Source organism: Phalangium opilio, unplaced genomic scaffold (genome assembly GCF_054372755.1).
Source record: "Phalangium opilio isolate 3A_F unplaced genomic scaffold, DU_Popi_V2 ptg000041l_1, whole genome shotgun sequence".
Taxonomy (NCBI): Eukaryota; Metazoa; Arthropoda; class Arachnida; order Opiliones; family Phalangiidae; genus Phalangium; species Phalangium opilio.
This window is the reverse complement of record NW_028324165.1, coordinates 1,644,168-1,670,766: the sequence shown is the minus strand read 5'-3', so window position 1 is coordinate 1,670,766 and position 26,599 is coordinate 1,644,168. Positions and strand designations below refer to the sequence as shown.

General features: G+C 36.9%; 1 protein-coding gene across 1 annotated transcript in view; it reads left to right on the top strand.

Moving 5' to 3' along the window:
• The window catches only part of LOC149679242 (uncharacterized), a 50,649-nt gene that overhangs the window by 4,729 nt on the left and 19,321 nt on the right, over positions 1-26,599 (top strand). Inside the window, exons 3-5 of the mRNA XM_089835809.1 lie at positions 15-119; positions 438-569; positions 655-1,531. Coding sequence (XP_089691935.1) covers positions 15-119; positions 438-569; positions 655-1,531 — 1,114 coding nt within the window. The remainder of the gene's footprint in view (positions 1-14; positions 120-437; positions 570-654; positions 1,532-26,599) is intronic.

The window sequence follows — 26,599 nt, the reverse complement described above, 5'->3', positions numbered from 1 at the left end:
AACTTTGTTTTTAGGAAATGGACTACGAGGAAGAATGTAACTATGATCACTTAAGCAAAGATGATCTTATCAATGAAGTTAAAGCTAGAGATGATCGAGTTACGAAACTGGAAGCCGAGGTATTTTTCAAAGCATAGGGGAGCATTTTTGTTGTGTGAAATTAAGCACAAAAATATGAGACTCTTTTGGTATCATAGCCAATTTTATATGCACAGGATAAGTTGTCGAATCTGTTGTCTCTTAATTAAAGGTTCTAATCTAAGGGGATTGGTAACATGTCCGTCGTTAATAACGAGGACCTTTGTTACTGATCCCCTTCTTGTGTGTCATTGGTTTCCCCTTTTTCTTGCTTGTCCCTCCTTGCCCCTTTAAAATACTTTCAGCCATAGAAAGTCCGTAGATAGTTAACAATTGTAATGGAATCTCATTTTATTTAGTGCAATGACTTAATTTCAAACTTGGAAAAAGAGAGAGTGAAAACAACATTAACAATAAATAAGCAAATAGACGAAATTGAAAGACTCAATAGGGTCATTAAAGACTTGGAAAGGAGAATCAAAGATCTGATGGTATGCAACATCCTTCACTTTCATAGTCAATAGGAAAGAGAATTACATTAAGAATGAAAGTTATTGTTAATTGTTTAAAAAATAGGAGAAAAGTGGAATACATCAATTAGATAATAATGAATACGTGAAAACTGAACCCGTTGAAAATGATTTGGAAATTAATGTCCAGGAGTTATCCCTTCCTATTGTTATGCACAGTGTCCAAGGCATTCTGGATAAAGAAGATATTATTCAAGAATCACTTGTTTTTGAACCTCAATATGTGGCGGAGGTTTACAATACAAACACAGAAATTGAAATTGCCGCGATAAATTCTGAAAATATGGGGTTTATAAAGCGAAATACGAATCCGTGTGTCCCTAAACCGAATTACGATTACAGTTTGCCTCAAAGTGCGCCTTCACGTAAAATTAAGGTCCAAAACCAATTCGAAATGTCTCCTGATACGAACACGGAGAGCGATTCGCCGCGAGAACCTCTTGAGAACAATATTAACATTAACGACTCTCTTCTTAAATCACAAAGTGTCTCGACAGAGGGGGACACTGAAGATAGTACAACTCGAGTGACGGAATTTCGTCTTCCTGAATTGAATGTTGAAACCGAAAAACATTTGGATGCAAATGTGGAAGGCGATTCACTAGAAACAGCCCTAGAAAGCGATCTTGATGATAACAAATCCAAAAACGCCTTGACAGGTGCAAAGGAAACTGATAGACAAAATGAAAGTATGGAACTGTTTGTCGATTCGAGCTCATTGAGTGTGCCAGTGTGTGTTCCTGAAGTAGAACGCAACCCAATTGAACTAGCAGAATTGCCCTCCGTCTCTATGGAAAGCGATTTACCCGAAGTTCCAATTGCAGTTCAACATAATAGTTCGGTGTCCAACTCGGAGACAACAGAAGGTGTCACTCCAAAGATTCCAGACGGTAAAACCTCATCGTCTCGTTCGGAAATTGCAGGTAAGTCATTTTATGCTTTTATAGTCTTGAGTACCTAGATTGAGTAATCATATTTCCGACTTCTCGGTATAAAACCTAATAGCGTATTCCATTTAACTGCTCGGAGGTCGCTAAACAATTCTAATGTTTTTTATCATACTCCGAAAATCGCGAATGACGGAGACACGAGCTCCCTGCTGGAAAATCAGTGTTTAAATTTTGGACCTTATTCCGCTTTAGATTTAGATGAAAACTAATCTTGGGCGAAAAGCCTCTAATTTATTCTCATTTTCACTCGTTGTTGTTGTACATACTTAATAACAGTGGCATCACTTTTGAGTAGTTATACTGCTTATATTGTTAAAGCGTACGCAGATGCACGTGATCAACGCCATTACTTATCTTAGCCATTACTTATTCGTACAACTTCGCATTATCGTTTTTATGAAGTGCGCCTGCACAGTTCTACATATTTAATACCTCATTGTTAACTTTATGTGAAGAGTGGTCCTTTCTACCGCAAAATGTTTTTTGCTTCGTCCAGGTTATATCATGAATCTATATAACTATATATATATAGTTATATAGATTCATGGTTATATTTAGTTCAAGATCAAACTTAGTATGGATGAAGGCTCTTGCCTTGGAAAAAGCATGGGCAAATAGAATGGATTTGAATACTACACAGCCCAAAAAAAAATTCATTTATATCCTATATGGAACATATTTAAATGTGTTGGACAAAACGTTCACACTTGTTATGCTATTTTTAAGATTGCACATCATTTGAACGACCTCTCATCCCCTTGAATTATGAAACAAACCCTTAAAGGGTCTCTAAAGAGGTCGGCGGACTAATTATAAAAGGGGTCTACAACGTCATTTTGAAGGGTAGCGAAGAAAAATGCTTCAAATATGATCAGTGCGAATATAGATTCATGCGCAAGTGTCATTTAATCGCACATAAACACATTTATATCGCTGAAAAACTCTTCAAATATGATCAGTTTGACTATGGGTGTCTATAACCTTTTCCCTCGTTAAACATTATTAATCAACGCTACTTTTTACCTCTCCGAGTGACATATGTCATTGATAGTTACTGTCTGGGAGGTTTCTGTGTCTGTCTGTCTTTTTTATTTTGTCGCCATCTATGATGGAGAAAAAATATTACGGAGACATAAAACGGAAGATTAGCTCCGCCTTCATCGTCGTCTCGCCTTCGCTCTCTTTAAACTACTCCAGAGCAATGAGATAGAATATATATATGAAACCTAGAGTCACAACGTGAGATCTCGAGATCGACGTTTCGCAATACACCTTTCATCGACATCGAGCATGAATCATTATCAAATACGGGTGGCGCCACCCTAAGAACTTTTTTATTAACGTCTGCTGCTATAATCTGTGTAACAAGCTGTCAAGATAGTTTTTAAACGTGTTAAATAAAATACGCATACGCGAGTATTTGAATTGTAACTCTATCTATCTCATAGAGATCTATCTCATTGCTCCAGAGCCGCATTGTAGCCGTAACAGGCTGAGAAATAAGGATTTTTTTGCTGAGCGCGTGATCGAGTTGGCTTCGTTTGATTTTTGCACATAACGAGTTCTAAAGCCTTCCGTTAACGGTAATCAAACTTAATTTTCAGTGATTTAAACTATTTTTCGTGTTATCGCCGTCTTTTGGTTTTACCTACTGCATGGAGAAAGGGGGGAGGAGTCGAAATCTTGAGCCGAACTCTGCCCCGATCCGCGATATAATTTCCCACAAAAACGGGAGGATGGGGTGGGTTGAAATAGTGGGGGTCGCATCATCCACATCGTGGTAAACACACGTGACCTAGTTAGCTGGCGCCGTCTGTGGCACCATGGTTGCGAGTTTAATTTAATTGCTTTCTGGTACTTCGTGGCGCGTAGATTTCAACGGAGGAACGGAGGCAAGCTTTTTGTGAATTAAATAATATTTCACGTGTATTAATTATTTTAATATGGGCATATACTGAAAGCCAAAGTTATTATCTAAAACGATGGAAGCCTGGAACCATGCTGCCACTATATTTTGAATTTGCTAAGTCGAGACATGGTCAAGAGAGGGCGTGATAAATGTAGCCAAAGAAGCATCATGGTGGTTTTTTACCACAGTGTGCAAGAATCTTTCCCCATTCCATCCCCCACAGTATTCTCCCACTTAGGGGTGAAACTTACTACGCATAGTGACCGAGAAACGCTACTCAATTCGACTCCTCCCCCTTTCTCCATGCCTACTGGCAGCGTTTTGCCATAGGTCTTGGAAAAGCTCGTATTGTTTGTTCCTCGGGACTCATGACGGGGCTTTTCTATAACTGTGTTTGAGACCTTACTAAAAATACCTCCACTCTCATGTTTTCGCTGTTATTCTTTGAATTTCGGTAATTAAACGTGCGGACTCGACATTTTTTGTTGCTCACTGCATTCCGCTAACGGTGTTTAATTTTTTAATTCGGTTTCATCGTTATTTTTAATTCGGTTTCATCGTTATTTGGCTCATTTTCGCCGAAAGTGACGCTGTAACGCCGACGGGGATATTGCCTAGTCCTTGTCTCAGACCGTCCTAAAAAGTATAAAATTCATTATGCCGTCTGCTAAACACTATGATCTCATTTAAATTGTGCAGAAACGTGTTTTAAACTAATATGGGTCATTCCAAGGACACGTGTCTTTTGTGTGACCTCTTTATGTTCGGCTCCCTGTCATTGTAGCCGTAACAGGCTGAGAAATAAGGATTTTTTGGGGTTTGTTGTATCTCGGCTTTTGTTGAGGAGATATTCTTTATACGATTTCAATATTAATTAGCAATGTTACTGTATATAAGTAAGGCATTAATTATACAGTGCCTAAATATAGTTTTTGTAATAATTATCCTTTGCTATTATATCAATATGGAGTTCATTATACCAAAAGCGGATTATGCTTCACACATAAAGTACGTAAGTCCCATTTTTCCATAGCTTTGGCCATGGATTTCATGATATTCCCGAAGTAAAAACTAAGCAGACGAACAAAAAAGCTTTTAACCAATCATGAGCCCCCTAATCATAGATAACCTCTTTAATGCCAGACCAATCGGCGACGGCTATTACTATTTTCTTGAATGGGAACCCGACTCGACCTCGCCGTCGACATAACCGGGAAGCCCGGAAGGCGAATTTCGGTAGTCGTTATAAAATATTTAACGTTTTAAAGCTAAAGTTTCGAAATTTTTCGAGACATTTAATAAGTCTTCAACTAAATATTATAAGATTTTCATTAAATTTCAACAGAAAAATACATCTGCGAATAAAATTAGACACGAAAACTACACTAAGCCTTGGCTAGATATCAGCGGCTGAGGCCGAGCGGCGCATCTCGAGCCGCCGGCGGCCGGGCTTGCCGTAACGGCGAGAACACAAAAATACCTCGTTAAAAAACAGATACACGGCGTCTTAAATAGTCCAAGCAAAAGCTACCCAGATTTATAAGATTTTCTTTAAATTTCAACTGAAAAATAGCTCTGCAAATAAAATTAAACACGAAAACTACACTAAGCCTTGGCTAGATATCAGCGGCTGAGGCCGAGCGGCGCATCTCGAGCCGCCGGCGGCCGGACTTGCCGTAACGGCGAGAACAGAAAAATACCTCGTTAAAAAACAGATACACGGCGTCTTAAATAGTCCAAGCAAAAGCTACCCAGATTAAAAGATTTTCGTGCTTTACTCCCAAATAATCTTTCGTATTGGGAATAGTTTTAACTAAAGAATATTTCAGACACTCTACTCAATATTTATACTAGTTCCCTAATTTCAACAGAAAAATAGCTATGCGAATAATAATAGACTCTAAAACTACACTAGGCCTTGTCTAGGTAACAGCGGTATGGTGCCGGTATCCCGATTCCCGAGCCGCCGGCGGCTGAGCTCGCCGTAACCGCGAGAACAGAAAACATTCATTGTAAAAAACAGATGCATGGCGTCTTAAATAGTCCAAGCAAAAGCTACCCAGATTGATAACATTTTAACGCCTTACTCCCAAATAATCTTTGGTATTGTGAATAGTTTTATCTAAAGAATATTTTAGACACCCTACTCAGTCTTTATAGTAGTTCCCCAATTTATGTACCTGGTAAATCGGTTCTCAAGGCGGAAGGATCGGATGGATCCGAAAGAGCCGTGTTACTGAACTATTTCCCTCCGCGTAAGGGGAGGTTCTTTCCTAGGAGCTTAGAGAATATCGTGTAGCTCCCCCAGGCACATGTTACGTACTTCATGTGTAAAGCCTAATCGGCTTCTGATTATACATTGCTAAAATACTTTAGAAAGCGCGACAAAATTGTAAGGGTTTCCTTGGAACCTCTTGTTTACAATAGAGCGCGTTCGCAGGTTGCTTATGGAAGTAAACGTGTTCGTGTTTTCCGATGGTCGATAAAAATTGTATTTCACTATGTTAATTTTTCTACTTGAGTGCCAATCCACACTATTCCTTCATCTGCCTAGTCTCTCGTCCATTCCCATAAACCGAATCTCTTGCATTGGCTTCTGACTCCACCACCTTCTGGTGTCCATCTACTTCGTATATTTGAGATTAGCTTCTACTTCATTACCATCCTTAGGGGTACTAGGACCGTCTAGCTTCCAAGGGGCGGGGCTTACGCAAAATGTTCACGTAATTTCGCTATTCATCATCAAATGATTGCCTGCAAGTCTGCAACTCCATTGTAATCGTTAGGGGTAAGATTACGGGAACTGTCTAACCTCCAGATGGCGGGACGTACAACAAATGTTCGAGCATCTGTATTCGGTTCTTGTCCTGCTCTTTAGTGATTCATAACTATTATGAATCTCGTATTTTTGTAATTAAACCAGTCCTACATACTTAAACATAAGTTTCATCTTACAATAAGTTCTGATTAACCTTTTGTTAGCGTACTCGCGACTTCGCGATTGTCAGGACGTTAAACTAATACGGATCTCATTAATAAGTATAGTTTATTAAGCGTCATTATTTACGACTTGTACAAAGACTACCCTGTTGGTTTTACTACCGTTGCTTTTATAGTTTAAGCTTATCACTAGATAAACATTACGAGGTCAAAGGTGAAAAGTCTACAGTGGCATAATCTCTAAAATACATATTGAAAGATAAGATTTGATAACATTCGGCCATCCTTTAAAATCTACCACCTGGTTGATTATATACTTATGTAATAACTAAACATTAATCTTAATACAATTAAATAGTACATAAAATTGTAAACTTAAGTCGTTATACATTAAAAATCAGTCATAATATTTAACAATCCGTATCAAGTTTTAACTAGGGAGTATATAGTCCTTAAGGTACTTGGGAGGCTTAAGCGTTCGTCGGGATCTGGTCTGCTGCACTCGGCCCTCGTAGTCATCACTGTCTCGTATCGTGTTCTGGGAGAAGGACGGCACCGGTGGTCTGTGTGCTATGGCCATTGTCGGAACAGTAGTCACGTCTGTGATAGCTTTGGTACTGGTGTTTCTTGGACTTGAACCTTGACGATCTTGTTGTTTTGAATTTGCAAGGGGGTCTAGATCTTCGTTACTGGAGTCCATTGAATCTTCTGAGTTATCCAGGATCTGAAATCTCTTCAGCTTGTCGACGGAAGTCACATTTCTATAGAACTTCTGATTCCGTGGTGCATCCGGTAAATCCTCGATTTGATAACGATCGTAATTTAGCTTCCTAGTCACGATGTATGGTCCTCGGTACTTCCTTCTGGTTTTTCTAGGTTCTCCAGTAGCTGGTGCTTCCGAACGTACTACTACCAGATCTCCAGGTTGATAATCTTCTGCTTCGATTCTTTTAGAGTTATATCTGCGACGCTGATTCTCTTGATCTTGACGAATTCTATCTATCGCTTCTTTTCGACGGTTCATAATGCCCTCATCGAACGTTTCTCTGACTGCGTCCGTTGTTGGGTCACCAGTAGGATGGCGGGAGGAATAATTGAACAATAGTCCAAACGGCGTGCTACCAGTGGCTCTGCTGAAGGTGTTATTTAAACCCCATTGTACCTGATGTACATGGCGGTCCCAATCTCTTTCATCTTCACGTTCACAGAGAGAAGCTAGAGCTGGGGTTATTGAACGATTAAACCGCTCTACTTGCCCATTTCCTCTGGGTACTGCAGTTGCGTTTTTGATATGTCGGATATTCGAATGGTTACAAAAGGATTCAAATTGATGTCCCGTAAATGCTGTCCCTTGGTCCGTGATTACTCTTATGGGTGAGCCAAAGATTCCAACAATGTCCTCCAGAAATTTGGTGGCTTGGTTCATACCCGTAGTGCGCACTGGTCTCAAAAGTGTAAACTTGGTAAAGCCGTCGACAGCTACTATGAGATGGCAATTTCCTTTCTGACTGCGAATGAATGGTCCCAAATGATCCAGATGAACTGTATGGAATGGTTCTCCAATTTTCTCGATTGAATGAAGAAATCCAGGTTTGCGACCAGACGGGGTTTTCCGATAAATACATTCGAGACAGGCCGATATGTATTGCTTGACATATTGCTTCATACTCGGGAACCAGTAATTTTCTTTCAACTTGGTGAGAGTTTTATCCAAGGCAAAATGGCCGATATTCTGAGAGAGCGGTAGCTCTCTTAGATAAGACTTCATACTGCTTTTAATGTATAAGGAGGGTTTTTTGTTTGGATGTAGTTTTTTTTTGTATTGTATTAATTCATTCGAAAAAATTCCACAGAACTACAATTCGGGCCCTTAATATGTGGTTAAAATTTCAAAGAGATTCATAAATTAGTTTATTTTATGAAAAATAAAGTTGCTAAGGGTGGTTTTCATTTCCATAAAATTAATCACACCTTTTGATGAAAAACAGGAATTTTTCCCATAGAAATAACATGGGAAATTTTTCGAAAAAAACAAATCGGTTATTCGTGATTTTGGAAAACTATACGTTGGTTAGTTTTGGGAACGGTCTTAAATTAAACTTTAAACCTTTTTCTAGGACCATTTTTAAGGTTTTTGTGAAAAATTAATTTTAAGTATGTTTAATTTTAAATTTCAAAAACTACCCCAATCTGCGATATTTTGGCATGGATACACTGTTTTATTAGCATATATCAGCGCAACCAATATTGGCCTTTTTTACGTATAGTTGCCTCATAATAATCCGATTATTTATTCTTAATGCCTTTTGGTTGAAATGGCCTATCGATAGTGAGATAAGACTGCTTTAATAGCTCTTTTCCCCTTTTTCACCCCGTTTGTGGCCGCCATTTTTTTAAGGTGAAAAAATTTGAGAGTGGGTCCTTTTTCGTTGTCATTTTCATATATTTTGAGGATTTGCTCATGGATGGATTTTAAATATAATATAAAGTAGGTTTCAAGCTTTAATATAAGCCCAATTTCATAATTTTCCACCTTTTTATTGTCCCACAATCTATTTCTAAACTTGGCACTTTTTTTAAGGCGGTGAAACCCGTGAAATTGCGCTAAGCCTTGGCTTACCGCTAATTTTGCCATTTAAAAAAATGTTTACCTCTCGTTGCCCGTTACTTCGCCTTCTCGTATCGTCGAATTTTTAAAGTTTAGACTTTGAAAGTAGTGCTTAGTTTTCTTAAATATTACTTAATTGTATAAAATTTTAATATTATAATTGCGTAAAACGAATTCAATGTTTTTTGTTGATGGAACGCGCCTTGCATTTGAATTTCGTTCCCTCGAAACTACCCCCTTTAAGTTACTGGCCGGACTCCGCCGGAGGCTTTTTCTTTATCGCCGCGGTCGCTCCTTCAGCCCCAAAAACAGCTGTAGTGAGAATTGTTATTTACTAAAATGTATACGCTCAGTGTGTTGTTGTGTTTGCATTTTAATGCTTCCAATCGTAGTGCGTGTCGAGGTTTACGAATCCAACGTGTGTTGCGAAATGAAAATCAAGGGTGGATACTATATGATCTATGCTTTAAAAGGAATTTGACGGCGACATGCAGCCAAGCAAAACGGTATTAGGCCTTGCCAAAACTTGACTGAGCTAGTGCACCTTGTCAAATTATCACATATAATAAATTCACCCTCGGATATTCTGTGAGGAGGAGATGGTTTTAAAGTTACTAACACTCGATTTTGGAGGTAGATATTGTCTTGTGACACTTGAAGTAACGATTTAATCTTATAAACAAACTAACATCATGAGCCCATATAGTAAATTAACCGATGTTGATATTAAAGCTTAATTGAAATACTGATACCAATTTTTTTAACTCAATGAATCTTTAATATCAATATCAACAATTATCTTCTAAAAGAGATAAGTACTTATATTCCATTCAAATTTCTCGCAACATTTCAAATTAACGAATAGAAATGTGCAAATGAAGTTCAAACTGATTAATTGGGCAAATTGCTATATTGTTCACCGTTACCGATCACACATAGATTTGCGTCCTTCAGTAGTGTTTATTATGCTTGTGAAATGGTAAGCGAAATCTGCGATTAAAGTTTAAAATAGACATGAGCAAAAAGGGCTTTATAAACATCAACTCGGTGACTAAAATTAAATTTAAAATAAATCATTTGCATAATGCACATTTTAGATTTTTAATTACAGTACTAACGCTTCCCACGAAAAGAATGTATAATTGTCAGCCTTTTCCAACAGTATCATTAGGTGTTTATGAAATTAAAAATAAATAAATTTTTTTGGTTTAATTATTGATGGTTGTTAAAGAGGTTTGGACTACCTTAATCTGGTCTCTGATGGAGAAAGCTCTGCGTTAGTGTAAACAATAGTTTTTAAACTTTGAATCATGGGATGGTTTAGTTATTATTTAGTGACAATTATTAGGTAACAGTTAAATTTGAAAATTTTTTGCTGTCCATAACTCCGTTTTAAAAATTATAATTTCTAATTTTGTAAAATAATTATCTCTTTACGATAAATACAGTTTATTTCCCTAACTTTCAACTTAGGCCCTCGACTATGGGAGCATCTAGTTGTGCTGCCCCCAGATATTTTCTTATATCACTCTAAGAAAAATTAATTATGTTAGGAACGAAATGATTAACGTAAGTTGATGAAGAAATTCATTATTATTTAATAGATATTTTTCATAACAGTAATTACATTAATCACCCATTTATGTTAGTATAAATGATTTGTGTTAATATACAACATGTGATTTAGTGGAATAATTATAAAAATTGATGAAGCCAGAGCTAAAGAATTAAAATTGAATAGGCATAAAACAGCGATTAGAGCTCGACTTTATCTCTCCATTGTCAACGTCACTTTATCTTAATCCATAATTGAAAATTATCCACAGATCTTGCGTGTTAAATCGTATTATATCCACAACTTTATTTATAAATAATTGGTTATCCACTGATTTGTGGATAATGGATAGAAAATGTCGAGCTCTAATTGCGATATAGCTAAAATCAATCCCACTGGCTATTTATAATACAATATAACCTTTGTCCTATGTCTACTGTTTTGAAAAAGTACTGATATGATTTACTGTGTTAAAAAAATAATTATAACATCAGGATTGTTTGGCTCTACAGCTTTGAAAATTATTAAAAACACGTTTTATTTTGGAAGTATTTTTATTTGTGGAATTTAAAACATAAAATACTAATACAGTTTTTTTTAATTAAATAATTATTAATAAATTTGAATAATTGTTAATAATTTGTATTTTGTAAATTTAAAATAATTTTTAATTAGTAAAATCATGTAAAATCAAGTAATGTTAGAGAAATAATTATGTTAAAAGATGTTTGGATGATTAATGGTTTATATATTTTAATGAATAATGATGAGTGGTTAATAAATTTTTGACGTTAAATGATGATGCTACCTAAAAACCATAGGATTGTATTATAAGTTGGAACACAAGAAAGCAGTTGACCTGTATAATATCAAAAGTTCATAGAAAAACAAAAAGTATCATTCCCTGAATTGAGTTAGCATCGTGTAATATGAGAAAACCGCCATAACGCTTACAAAACCGTGTGTTTTTGTTTCCCTTGCAACCGTAGCAAGTGTCATAATAAAGTGGACGATGTTATAGTTTGGATCGCTAACATTGAGTACTTATAGCTTACATATATTGTAAATCTTTGACCACAAAAATTTTATTTATTGGTTGAGGTGGGTCGTTTGCTTCTCATTTCACATGGTGCTATAGACAAGGGCTGGGAACTATGATAAAAGTATACTTTTGGTTTTCAACTATAAGCCTTTGATAATACCATAAGTTAATAAGAAATGCTCCATAAGTATGAGATACTTCGTAATGCTAAATACAAATCGAGCTACTTCGATAAGGTCAAACGAGAACTAAGTACACTCGGTCAATTTTGCACCACTTTCATCTTCCTATTTATTAGTCTGCATTTTTAAGCCTTTGAAAGCGCCTCACCAGGACTCTGATCTAGAATCTATGACCTAGGTCACTTAATGACAAGCTTTCAGTAATTGGTGACAAACTTATGGAACATAATTTATGAACTCTGGGGTTTATACCAATAGAAAGCCCTTCATGGTTAAATCAAAATATTCCTTGAGTCTTACTTTAAATTTTGAAATTTCACTGTTTCAGAATAATTAATGTTTAACTTAATTGAAGGTAATTTTAGTTTTGCGGTGTCCCAACTCAATACAGGTTATTTTTTAATAATACTTACAATTACACTGAAAGGGTGTCCATCTTTTCCACCACAACTTCATTTAAATCCGCGCCCTCCGGCGCGTTTGCCTTTTCGCCCTCTGGCGCTTTTTCAATTTCGCCCTCGGGGGCTTTTTTCTCCGCTTCACGCCCTTTATTCACACAATTTAAGTAAAAAGGATCAATATTATTAATTTTCTCTAATGAATTTAGCTGGCCTATATTGTGGGCCATAGCGATTCCAGTTTATCTAATTTGTTATTCAAACATTTTTCAGGTATATTCCTTTTATGACATAGCGCGGTTTCAGTGGATCCCCTACGAAGTGACCCTCTCCTAAACTGCGAGTATAGCTTAACGATGGGTAGTATGCGAGATTTATAAGCACTGAGAAATCCCTCCCACAAATCCCTCCTGCTTTTGTCAAATCAAAACTGGAGTTGGTAAGGAAAATCACCTTGTAGGGATCCACTGGAGCCGCACTGTGCATTAAGAAAGTGAAATCTGGTGGAATTTACGATTTTTTAGTCTTGAAAAGCGCACCAGAATGGAAATTAGAAATTTTAATGGCAAAATTATAAATATGACAGTAAAAGCATGGACAAAAAAAGAGCGCGAGTAAATTTGTTTTCACGCTATAGGATAGGCAACTCCCTATCTCGGACGACAGCTTATTCTGCATATACTCTGTAACAACATCGGTTGTCAGCACGCGCAAACCTAGTTCTATCTCCTAAAATGTTTTGGCTCTTGTCTGCACGTACAAAGCTACGTTGCATAGAGACCTAGGTTTGCGCGTGCTGACAACCGATGTTGTAACAGAGTATATGCAGAATAAGCTGTCGTCCGAGATAGGGAGTTGCCTATCCTATAGCGTGAAAACAAATTTCAACCTCACGCGCATTCTTTATCCGTGATAAAAGATTGAAGATAAGATTTTTTTAGGGATCCTTTTCAGTATAAATTAAAAGTTACATCAAAACACAAGTCAAGTGGTTCCCCTATAGGGAGCTAACAGTTCTGACCCTGAAACGTCACACCCTTCCATCTCTTACTGGAGTTTCATCCCCCCTAACGGTTGGAAACAGTATTCTAATTTCTACACGCAAAAATGCCAACCAGAGAGGGGCTGCGTGACGTCTGACTATCTCTTCCCCTAGCCAGTTGTTAGCTCCCTATAAGTTGACTTTCCTTTCGAACACCGGATTTTGCTTGGCGGTATTTATAACAGCATAATTCCAGCCTGCAAATGTCTCTGCTTTCGCCAAGCCAAAACTGGAGTTCGTAAGGAAACTCAACTTGTAGGGGAATCCACCTTATTCCCTTTCGCCGGAAGTTAGGCTTAGCTCGGGATTCATGGGGGTGAGTAACGGGAAGAAATTGGTCTGTCGTCCGCTACAGTACATATTTTTGGCTTATGTAGCAGACGACAGACGAATTTCTTCCCTTTACTCACCCCCATGAATCCTTAGCTAAGCCTAACTTCCGGCGAAAGGGAACAAGGTGCATTACGTGACTTGTGCGTTGCTTTAATCACTGTTCCAAATCGGATGGTAGCCACTGGTAGGGACGAAGTATAGCAAATTCTAAGGGCGGTTTTGATTCTAAAATATTCTACGATATTTTTCCCAGGGGCCACCCTAAACAAGTTTTATAACTGGAGTGTTTTAGTAATAACCACTAAATTATATTTCTCCCCAATAAATACTGAAAGGGGTCATTCATAAAGCACTCTAATAATAAGCTATTTATGGAGTTTTCCTTGTGATTTAATGTCGTACAAGTTACATTTTCGACCTAAAATCACTTTAGTCCTATCACCGTATTTGACCTAAACAATGGTCTTCCTTATTAACTCTAGGTATGCCTATTTATACAAATAAAATCTTTGTATGGAAAACAATTATTGAAAAATTGGCCACTACTAAACAACCGATTAACTAGCACAACCTGATGATCTTTTATCTACCTTTAATATTAGGGCAATCTCGAGCAATATGGCCCGGCTTCCGACATTCAAAACACACCCTTTCATAGGGTTTCCCCTGACTCCTCCAACGCGGATTTCGTCCGCCGCGTCCGCGACGCCCACCGCGTCCACCTCGACCGTAATTGTTCACGTTCAACGTGACGTTGCCGTTAAATGTGGCACCTCTCAAACCTTCCATTTTTCTAAGCCTAGGCCAGTTAACAATAAATTTAATATACTTAATAAATTAACGTCGATTAGTTTGCTCACACTCGATTTCTTAAACTTGGTCATATAATTTAATAACGAGTTGTTAAATATATGCCTTAGTTTAAAAAAGATATGTGAAATTACAAATTATTGCTAAATTGTTCATGAAACTTACTTGAGTTTTTCGATCCTCCAAATTTTAAATTTGACGGTTGACGGTTTGGCCAAAGCACAGCCCACTCGATCACGCAAGCGCGTGCAACTTGCGTGATCAAGTGGGCTGGTGCCAAAGATACGGCCAACTTGTTATCAAGTTCTACGGCGTACGAACGAAATACAAGCTGGCCGTCCCTAAACCTATACAATATTTTTTACTAACCTATAGGCCTAGCAGTGCTGCCATGATCACAAAATTTCCTGCTAGCCTTTCAGTCTTTTATGTCTATGGTCTTTCAGTTTGGTAAACTTTGGTTTTACTCTTAAAAGGCCTAACTTTCTATTTTGACGCCACTTTCTTGAGATTTTGAGAATCTTGATGCCCTAAGGTAAATATTCTACCACAAGACTAATTATTGCTTTCATTTTTAAGTAATTTTAGTTAACACATTCTTATTTTGTTTTAATTTCGATTTCCTTATTCTTTTTTTAAAATCACGTTAAGCCTACTTTTTAAAGTGTATGTTCTCATTATTCTTTCATTTTTATATATATATACTCCAATTTTATTTAACGAAATCTGTGTGCCATTGCAAATACATAAGGATCTGTGTGTACCCCTGGAAATTCAACAGGATCTGTGTGTACCTTTGCAAATTCAACAGGATCTGTGTGTACCTTTGCAAATTCAACAGGATCTGTGTGTACCTTTGCAAATTCAACAGGATCTGTGTGTACCTTTGCAAATTCAACAGGATCTGTGTGTACCTTTGCAAATTCAACAGGATCTGTGTGTACCTTTGCAAATTCAACAGGATCTGTGTGTACCTTTGCAAATTCAACAGGATATGTGTGTACCTTTGCAAATTCAACAGGATCTGTGTGTACCTTTGCAAACATAAAAAGGTCTGCGTGTACCTTTTGCAAGTACAAAGGCGTTTTGTGTATACCTATAACAAATACAGTAAAAAAGTTCCACTCATTTTTGAAAAATTGAAATGTTTTCTCGAGAAAAACGAAAGAAAGTAAATCAGCGTTTAGTAATGCAAAAAAGAAGAGCGGAAGCCAAGCTAAAATTGCAAGTTCAGAGTAAATCATTGAAACATGATCAAACCAACCAACTTAAGTGTAAACGGTACTATCTTAAGAACAAGGGGTTCTTTAAAAGAAATAATGCAAAAAACTATGTGGGGCGTAAATCTCTACTTGAGAGAGGGAAAAAAACTAAGAGAACTACTCCGCCAGGTGGAGCAGCTAATTTGCGTTCAAAAAATACAAAACCAAATAAACGGGATAAATTTGTCTTTGCGAAAAAACTCCTTAATGTGGGGATTTTCAAAACGAAAAACAAAAAAATTATTGCTGAAAGCTATAAAAGGTTTCTAGTCAAACGTCTCACTGAAAGACTGGCACCGAGACTAAAAATAGACGCACGAAGTCTATCTCTTACAAGCTAAAATGCCAAGTGCTAGCTGGTAGAATATTGCATTTAAAAAGGCAATTGTATTCGGCTTACCACGCCCAACTAACAGCCGTTGTTAGTGAATTTAAGGATTTTGTCGAGAAAATCAAAGTAATTGGGTCCATTGATCCTGACAATTTGGCAGAAGTTGTGGGTGGAAAAAGGCTTCACAGTAGCCTGAAAGAGGCCTATTTCCATGAAACTACCTATTATCTGATTGGAAATAATGGTAAAATATTGAAAAATGACGATGAGTCACATTATGGCAAAATTTTTCAACTGGATTCTGATGGTCGTGTACGAAAAGTTCTGAAAGACCGTGCTACCAGTTCGACTAAAGAATTGTTTGTTGATGAAATGGGAAATTCCGTTGACATGAAAAACAATAACGAGACTAGTAACGTAGAACGAGTTTTACAAGTTAATGAGTCGGGAGTTGTTACGAATCTTTTTAACATTGTTGAAACTGAAGAGAAGAATCCGAAAGCAAATTTTGTGATCAATGAAGGGGAGTTTATTGAAAACCAAAACAAAACTGTATACTGGGAATGCAGTGATATTTGTAATGTTCGAACTCGAGCCATTGCAAAAGTACTAGCTTTCGTAAACACAGTTGCCAATGCGAATGAAAAATCTTTGACTAAAATTTTTGAGTCTGATTTGGACCTTTGCGAATTAAGAAAAGAATTTTGCAAAAAATCAAACTTGTCTATACCATCAGATGGGGACGAAGTAGTGGTGAGAATAGTTCCGTTCCTAGGACACACTGCTTACTGCGCTGATAGCGAAGAGTGCCAAAGTAATTTGCGTTCTTTCGCTGAACTCGCTCCTCATTATTCGGGAATTAGAACTATTCTGAATAATATTTATCGCGTCAAAGCGTTGCTCAATGCTTTAACTAAAATTTCAACTGAAATTGAACGTGGTGATTACGAGTCTCTGACAAACGTCATGGCGGATTTGAGAAAAATCCTTGTCACACGTGGAAAAAATTTGAATAAGGAACAAAACGATGCTCGGTAGGATTGCACTATATCTATTTACATAAAATAACGGTCTTACCTGACTAATTAGACCATGGGGAGTTCAAATAAAATAGTTAAAAAAATATTGGCCCGCCGCAAGTATTTTTAATTTTTTTTCGAAAATTTCCAAATTGCATGTTTTTACCGTAACTCCTGTATACCGTAATCCGCACTCAGTCTTGTAAAAACGTAGGGGTGGAGACTGCATCTTCTTAATTAATAGCCGATAATTTGGAAAAGGCGCATTATTTTGGCTGAAGGAACTAAATTTTAAAACCCATATTTAGGAAAAGGGGCATAATTTTTGGTGAAGGCACTAAATTCAAAAACCCATATTTAGGAAAAGGTGGCAACTAGTTGGAGCTATAGGGATGCAAATTTTTTGTGATTTCAAATTTTCAAACGAAGTTTTGGCCCAGTTCCGGCGGGCCAATATTTTTTTAACTATTTTATTTGAACTCCCCATGGACTAATTAGTCAGGTAAGACCGTTATTTTATGTAAATAGATATAATGCAATTGTACCCGATGCTCCTACAGGAAGCGTTAACGCTCCTCGGCCGAGTCTCGATGAAAGTGAAATCTTGAGTCTTTACGAGAATCAATTCGCTCGGGCAATGCTAAACACCAACGAGTTTCACGACACGCCCTGCGACTGCTGTTTAAGATTACTGAAAAAATCTGATTTAAGAGCAGTAGAAAAACTGGTAAACAGAGCTGTTTTTGAGAACGAGGCCTATCTGATTTTAAGAGCTGGCTGGATAATGAATAATTCCGACACGAGAGAAGCAGACATGCTACTATGTCGTTACTGCGCTACGGATTTGGGAAAGGGTAAAGTTCCCATCAGATGTTTTCTGAACAACTTGGCGGTTGACAATCCTCCACCAGATGTCACCAGTTTAAACATGTTTGAGAAAGTTTTAATTCAGCTTGTGAAGGCCTTCCACACTGTGGTGCGGTTAGGCACCAAAACCAACTCCAACATGCAGTTTGGCACGGTTAAAGCTTTAAAGGGAAGAGTAATTTATCTTCCAATTCCCGTGGAGAAAAATTTAAAGATGATTCCCAAGACATTGCCCAAAAATCACGAACTGCATATCTTGGTCAATGGCGTTCCCACAGCGGACAAAAAAGTTTGGCAACAGGTTGTTTGCCTCGAAAAAGTGTTGAAAGCATTCAGTGTGCTGAAAAAGATAAACCCTTTTTACAAAGACATTGACATTTCGACAATGAATGAGGAATATATTTGTGGCACGCAAGAAATTGATGGAAATGAAAATTCATTGACTCCCGAAGAATTACTGAGCGTAACAGATCCACTTGCGTTAATTAATGATGGATCTGATGCGTTGACACGTGCTTCCGCTGCGCTTCCAACAGAAGGACCAGCGGATAGTAGTCACGACGTCCAAGGTGACCAAAACGCTTCGAACATGCAGGAGCAGGATGGAAATCAGTCTAGCCTTGCCCCCCGGCGACGCTTACAAAATTCTAACACAGCCCGAGGCTTTGTTGCGAAAACTATCTGAGGGTGAAGCCAATGATCTGTACGATCATTACTCTATTCATCCAGTGAACGTTCAACCACCGAAAGATTTACTTGGCGCTTACCAAATGAAGCGCGTCGAAGCCGAGCCAGTTAGCACTTGGGACAAAAACTTGGAATACATGAGCTTTGTTCATTTGTTCCCTAAGGGTCGCTTTGGCAAGCACGATGATAGACCATTTGGGAAAATAACGGAAACCGAGTATCGTTTATCCCGTCTTTTGAACAAGAGTCCAATTTTTAGACGAGATTACGCGTATTTGTTCCATTCTTATCAAGAATGCGAAATGAAAGCGATTTCTAGCAGTTTGAACTACGTTCTTCGTGTAAAAAAACCCATGCCTATTGGGGTTGAAAATTTGCTCAGTCGCGTTGAATCTGGCGATAAAGAACTTGAGAGTAATTTAGCTACTTTCTTGGGTCATATTCGAGGAACTAAGGACTACTGGTATAAAGTTCTTAGAAACGTTTTAGCGATGATTCGGGAATTTGGTCCTCCCACCTGGCTTTTAACTTTTAATCCGGCCGAGTACGATGATATGGAACTGCACGATCACTTGAGAAAAGTGAATTCAGACGTTCCAGGAGTAGAGTCGATGACGGTGGCTGAATTGTTGAATTTGGATCCGCTTAGCGTAAATTTGCACTTTCACAACAAAGTGAGGTCGCTGCTAAACAACTTTGTCTTGTGTAAGCAGAATCCAGTTCTTGGCATGATAGAACATCATTTTTGGCGGGTTGAATACCAATCTCGTGGTTTACCTCACTATCACATGCTTTTGTGGGCCAAGGACGCTCCAAAGATTGGAACTTCTTCGGCCGAGACTATTTTGGATTACGTGCAAAAACACGTCACGTGTTCGATGCCAAGCGCATCGATAAGTCCAGAATTGCACCGGCTCGTAAAAAAATTTCAATTTCACAAATGCACCTCCAGTTGTTACAAGAAGGTGAAAAATTCTAAAAAAGGATCGAGAGTGTGTCGTTACGGTTTCCCTCGTAACGTTACAAACGTAGCGACTATGAATGCCGTTAGATCAGTTACTCGTCACCGTAAGATGAAAAAGGTGCAGAAACGGCTGTACGACTTGCCGAGAAAACAGCACGAAGATTTAATAAATGATTATAATCCCACGCTACTATTGGCTTCCAAAGCCAACATGGATTTGCAATTTGTCGCTGACAAATCGGAAATAGTGGCAAACTATGTTACGGCTTACGTGACAAAGGGAGACCGGGCTGACATGGATCAAACTTTTGCCGAGTTAGGCAACGAAAGTTTGTCCAAAAAATTATTTGCCTATAGATTGAAATCTTTGACGTGCAAGCAAATAGGAATTTATGAAGCTCTCGATATGATGCTGGGCCAAGACCTTTACAACAAGTCTGACAGCACTAAATTTATAAACACTAACTTGAAAGAAAACCGATCGAGAATTTTGAAAGGTTACAAGGAACTCGCTCGTTTGAGGGAAACTGACCCCGAAAGCAAGGACACTTGCCAAAAAGGGTTCGTCGACGACAAGTATCCGAATCGTCCCGACAGCTTGGAAAATATTAGTTTGCGGGAATTTGGTCAGTTTTACGATTACGCGAAGCACTCTGATGGTGTCGAGAAAAATGCGAATGTAATCGAGTTGAAAAACAATTTGGGTTTCATGAGAAAGAGAATTAAGCCCTACATAGTGGAGCACTACATTCACGATCCGATAGAGGAGAAAGAACAGTATTGTCACGCTCTATTGATCCTCTTCAAACCGTGGCGTGACGAAAATGAGCTATTGGGCGATTTTGAAACATACGCCGATGCTTTCGAAAACTCGCTTTCGGTGTTGAAGGACATGAGAGAATATCACGACAAACTCTCGGTTTCCAAAGAAGTTCAAAAGAAACGGGAGGCTTCTAAAAAGGCGAAAGAGCCAGAAACCATAATTTCGGAGGCAGAAAGTGAGGACGATGAAAATGCGCTGCAAGGGAAAGAAATTGTTATCGAAACCGAACACGCGATGGCTGATGTGGAAGCTGCCATGGAAATGAATTTCGAGACTGATGTTGACAATGTGGCGTCACTAAACTCGGATCAAAATTTCAATATTCGTACCAGAAAGGAGCATCATATCTGTCAAAGATATACTAATAGTTTCATATTCCCTTTAAAGTATTTTATGATTGGGTAAAATTGTTAATTCTCGAGCAAGTTAAAGGTTTACAATGGTTCGAGATAAATTTTGATGTTGCCCAGACTATAATAACTGTAGGGAGGATTGTAGGGCCATGCTATTGTTATGAAAAAGGATGATGATTGTTGCATTAACTTTAGAATTTTCCAATGAAGTAATTTTAGTACGCTGTATTATTCTTGCCCCAATGGTATTTCATGTAAAAACAAGTTAAAAACGTAGCCCCTGTTGGTAATGCCATGTGATTAAATAATAATCTTTAATAAGCTGGTGAAAGTCTTGACACAAACGCATCCTTTTAGTTAACATTGAACAGTTTTTTTGGGCTGAGATTAAAACACTCTTATTCAAATTTTAAATAAATATTGATTAAAATTAATATATTCGAAGAGTTCTCTAAATATCAATTTCGCAACTACCATTTTTCTCTTTTAAGCGCGCTATATTTTTTTAAACATTAAGACGCTTATAATTTTTTTGCATTAACAATTTCAAACCGTTCAAAAAAAATCCACGAGATTTTATAAACTAAATTAATTTAATTTAATATTATACTGTTTCAACCCCTGTAGCGAAGATTTTATGTTTAAATATTATTTATTAATATAACCTTTTCTTTGTATAACTTATCAATAATGTGTACCCGACCCAATCTAATAGCACTTACAAAAATTTATTTTTAAACTACTTAATAGCCATATGAACTTATTAATTTGTCCCACTAACTAATATCCTACTATTGTTGGAGAATTTGTTTTTATAAAGTTTGAGAATTATTTCCCCAATTGCGGTTACCAAAATATATATATATATATATATTACATTACCCTTGTAAATAAAATAACTAAAAGATTTTTTTTACAATTAATATTCCAGGAAGTTTTGCATATTCTCTTTGTGTTTCTCACCAGCTGGAGTAGTCTGAGCGATGGGTGGCATTGAGTAAAACCAACAGGTGTAGAATTTGCAAAGCCTTCTGGAATAATTTTTTTTCTTCAAAATTTTATAACCTTTTCATTGTCCCTTTGGTAACCCACGCGCAAAACAATAATTGTCATGTTCTAGCAGCACTGTTTCCAAACTTAAAGCTAAGAGTTGCCTGACAAAATTTAAAAAAATTGACCCTCAAAATCTCATATTTAAATGAACATATAATAGCCAGTAAATGGTAAAGTTTCCTTTGCCTCCTCCCCCTCCGCCCTTTAGATAACTAATATAACGAAGAATAAAATTATTTCGACATAAATTCTACAAGCAGTTCATATTTTCAACTTTGAATCATGCAATTTAAAGACTATTTTCGTACAATTATAAGCGTATTGTATCAACACTTGCCAGCTGCTAAGCTTCAACAGAAAGATAATTCATCATAGCCTTTACCAGTATAATAAAAGGTTAAAACTACACAGCTAAAAAATATGATCATCATCATTATAAAAAACAACACCACAAGACTTCGATAGATAGATCCAGAAATATAAATATTCAACTTCTATGCAGAAACAACAGACACTTTAGACTGGCGTGTTCAAAGAATGAGAGCGACTTTGGATTAAAAAAGCAAAGATATCAAAGAAATAACCTTCGTATTGGTTGAGCGAGTGTCTATAGAACGTCAAGCCAAACAATACATGTCAATTATTTGGTTTCCCTGCATAATTATATAAAGGCTTGGCAAGCCTTGCCTTCAAGTTCATCAACACAATAGAAGTTCCTAACAGATATGAATTCGCTAAAAAAACTTTTTTGAACAAAAGTTGCTTCAACGTTATTAAAATTTAGAACAGCAATGGTTTGTTACTAAAATTATGTACTTTACTATGTTGGGAGTTTGGGCGCACTCCTGTAAGCCAAGCTTCTGGGCGACAAAGTTTTGAGGGAATAAGGGACTTGTCAGCATGCCTACCCTACAGGAACTGACTACCCCGTGTCCGCGGGTGGTGAAATACCCCAAATCCCCCCTCCTTCACTACCCGATTAAACCTCAAGTACTTCACTCGTAACTCTAAAAAACCCAACTGTGATTAACCTTGGAGTTCAATTTAAATTTCCATCGAAACGCCTTATGAACGTTATTTTACGGACGTTTGCCAAACAAAACAAGCTCGATGGAATTAGTAAAATAAAGCTGCCAATTAATGACGTTAAGCAGTAATGCTATCTGAGTTCAAACGTAATAAATATAAAAAAAAATAAAATGGACTGGAGATGTCGCTACCAAACACAAGGCACATCATTAACTCTCTGAACTAAATTGCAGATTCTACATTAACAAAACAAAATCACGCGCGATGGAGCTAGTAAAAAACCTACCGATTATTGACATTAACCACTAACGCCATCTTAGTTTAATAGTGAAACACAAGGCTCCTCATTAACTGTGAAATAAACTGCAGACTCTACATCAATAAAACAAAACCAAGCGCGATGGAACCAGTAAAAAAAGCTACCAATTAACGACATTAACCACTAACGCCATCTTAGTTCAATAGTATTAAATATAGAAAAAAAATAAATCAACTGGATTGAAGATGTCACTAACGAAATACAAGGCGCTTCATTAACTCTCTGAGCTAAACTGCAGATTCTACACCAACAAATCACTACCCTTTTTAAAAAGCATCTTTAAGTATATTAGCAGTTATTTAACAAACTCCCCCTTCCCTTTTTTATACCTAAAATAATTTAACATTAAAACCCATGCTTACTATTTTTCTGGCTATTATATATTCTCAATTTTACAGTCCTAGGATTAAATGTGTATAAATATTTTTTCAACATCGAATTATTCACTTGAGAGATTAACAAAATGATTAACGTTTATGTTGAACTTTTCACACTTTTTATGTCCAACCTTCACGTATGACTGTCTTTGAACATTTTTTTAATCCCTCTCATGTATTCATAGTGAAACTTACATTTTAGATTCAGTTAAAATTAATTATAGTTATTCATAGCTTTTCCCTGTTAAGGTCTATTTTTTGCCAGTTAGGACGCAATCACTAATTATTCTCAAAAGCCTTTCTGGTGTCCAAAATAATTTTCCTTATAAAGTTATGAATGAAACCCTTTAAAAAATACGTAACTATTAGCTTTAAATGTGAAAAACAACATTTTTATTTACTGGAAAATAATTATAATGAGTACCATAAATAAATAACAACCAGGGAAATATAATTCCAAATTGCATGCTATAAATAAACGTAGCAATTATCAAACCAAATGTGTTTCTAAAATAAATCTTTAGCACATTCCAATAAAATAATAATCATGCGTGTTTTAACTTTTAAAAAAAAAGGTTTAACCAAAATATTCTTAAAGCAATTGTTTTAATGATTTGAAAGTAATTATTGAACAGCTATAACCTTAAAAAATTACAATTTATATTTTATAAAATAAATAATACTATTATTTGACATCAATAAACTACTGTAACTCTCATTTGACTCTATTTATCAAAGGTAAAATAGTTACCATTAGTTTCATAAATACTACTAACAAATTGTTGATCCTATTATTTCCTATATTCAATGAAAAATCTAAGCACAGTTCCATTGCCAGACTCCCGTAGTACGCTGGCTAATCATTTGTCATCTATCCCAATGGCTAAATCCAATTAAAATTGTACTTAAGGACAGAGCGAAAAGTAAAATATGCCAAACTACCACACTGTACGGAATAGAAAATCTTTTTAAGACGCGTTATATTTATATTATATAATTATTATGATATTGCCAGCTTTTCCAAAATACTACAAAACTGTATTTCTTTTCCTCCGAAATATTGCCAAATTATTGCTAGTTGTCTTATTTAATGTCATTTTTAACAAAAAAAAATAACTATTTTAGTTTCTTAAATTAGGTTAAAGTTAATCACAAAAGATGGTAATCTATATGTTGAATCTCGTGTAAAGGTTAAGAGAAATATCCGTTCTGAATAAGATCTTTTTGACACAATGACATTGGAAATGGGGTTCAAAATTAGCGTGAAAGCAACTGGTATATTCTGGTCTGGGTTCATCAGAAATAGTCGAACTAAAATCTTTGTCATGACATCACACCCTCGTATATATCTACGAATTTCATCAGCTCAAATTAAGACTAAAAATATTTATGTGACGTCCCCTTAGCTACTGACTCTCAGTCTATTGAATGACAAACTATGTCCTTTTCTGCAGCTAGCGGGAATGAGCACTGAAATAAATTAATCACCACCGCATGTACGCAAAATTAATAAAAATTAAGACCGAAGTAACAGATATTAATCAAAACGCGTCTTGGATTTAACCAAGACCTAAAAATATCGATAAGAACAACGTTAATCACTTGACTGAATGCGCAGATATTGAAACTTTTTTTTAATTAAAACTTACATGTTTAAGAAAGTAATGTTCCATCACCCTATTCCATTGAATAAACTTATTTTACTGGTAGTAAATTTTTCCCTCTCAATAATTTGAAAAATTTACTTATCTCGGGTTTTCGAGCACAATTCCATTCCCCGAAAACATTTTATAACTACATTTATTATCACTTTTAAGAGTTTTCGTGTGGAAAATACCATATAACTACACGGCAGCGTGGGAAATAAGGCGGTGGCACAGGGCAAATGACCAGTTTAAAAATTGCCTGGACCAGTTTAAAAATTAAATCGGAGGGGGGTCAGTGGTCCACGGGACCACTAAGAAAATTCAAGGGTAACCAGAGTCCAGACATTATCTCAACTATTTTAATTACCCACTTCTTTAATTTAGCAGACGACGCGCCCTGGTCAATGGTCATGGACCAGTTTATTTATTCCAGGCCAGGGGGGTCGCTGGCCCAGTGTCCAGTTTAAAAAATATCCTTATTTCCCACCCTGCTACACGGTAACAATGACAAAACCATTTAGGGTAGTCTGCTTTAGCCTCTGCTGCGCCCGATTCGAACAAGGAGGATGTATTATGTATAGTTGTATACATCCCCCTTGCTAGAAGTGCGCCTTGTGCCATTCTCATGCCTTGTCTTTCGCTGGCCTCGTCACCAAGGCAATAGCCCACTCAATTACGCGTTAAGCTGCTCGAGAATTTTGTGTGAATAGTACTTTTTAAGGTTTTCGTCAGCAAATTGTAATTGTTTTTGAGAGCATTCCTCGCCTTGAAATAGGACAACTACGAAATAATTCGACCAAATTGAAGTTTAAATATTCGAACAAATCTTATTTTATAAATAACTTCTACCATTTCAATTTCTATAAAACTATTCTACCAAATGCTTACAGAGTGCTACCAGAAGTCTCTGGGGCTACTAGAAATACTACATTTACTATAGGAAGATTCACAGCGACAAGTTTAAAAATCCCATATTCCTTTAAAAAACGTTAATACCAGAAGTAAATGAACTTGATTTACTTCTGTTAATACAGAAGATATACAGACTAAGTAGCAGAGTCGAGCCACAGCGTCGTAGATCACGCGACTCGGTGGACGCAGGCTATATTGCATAATAACCAAGTCAGAATTTTCAGGCTACGACCGCGTTTAAAGGGGCTGTTCGGACAGTGGGACAAACGACGATCTTCCTCATAGAGCTTAACATAGCGGGTGGGTAAAAAAGGAGAGGGGGTCGGACAGCCCCTTTAAGTTAACAATTACAACAAAGAAATTTAAGAAAATCAAAAAATTACGAATATCATGCACGCCCCTACTGCTTGCGAACCATAGAAACGCCATGGCATAGAACCGTCGCTGCTATAGACCCTTTCTACGTAAAAAAAAGAGATGTCAATCCTCAGTATCAGGACATACAGGGGGTTCACCCCTCGCCGTCTCTGTTCTATTTATGATTTTTCCATCGAGCGAGATGGAAGGCAAAGTTTTACCC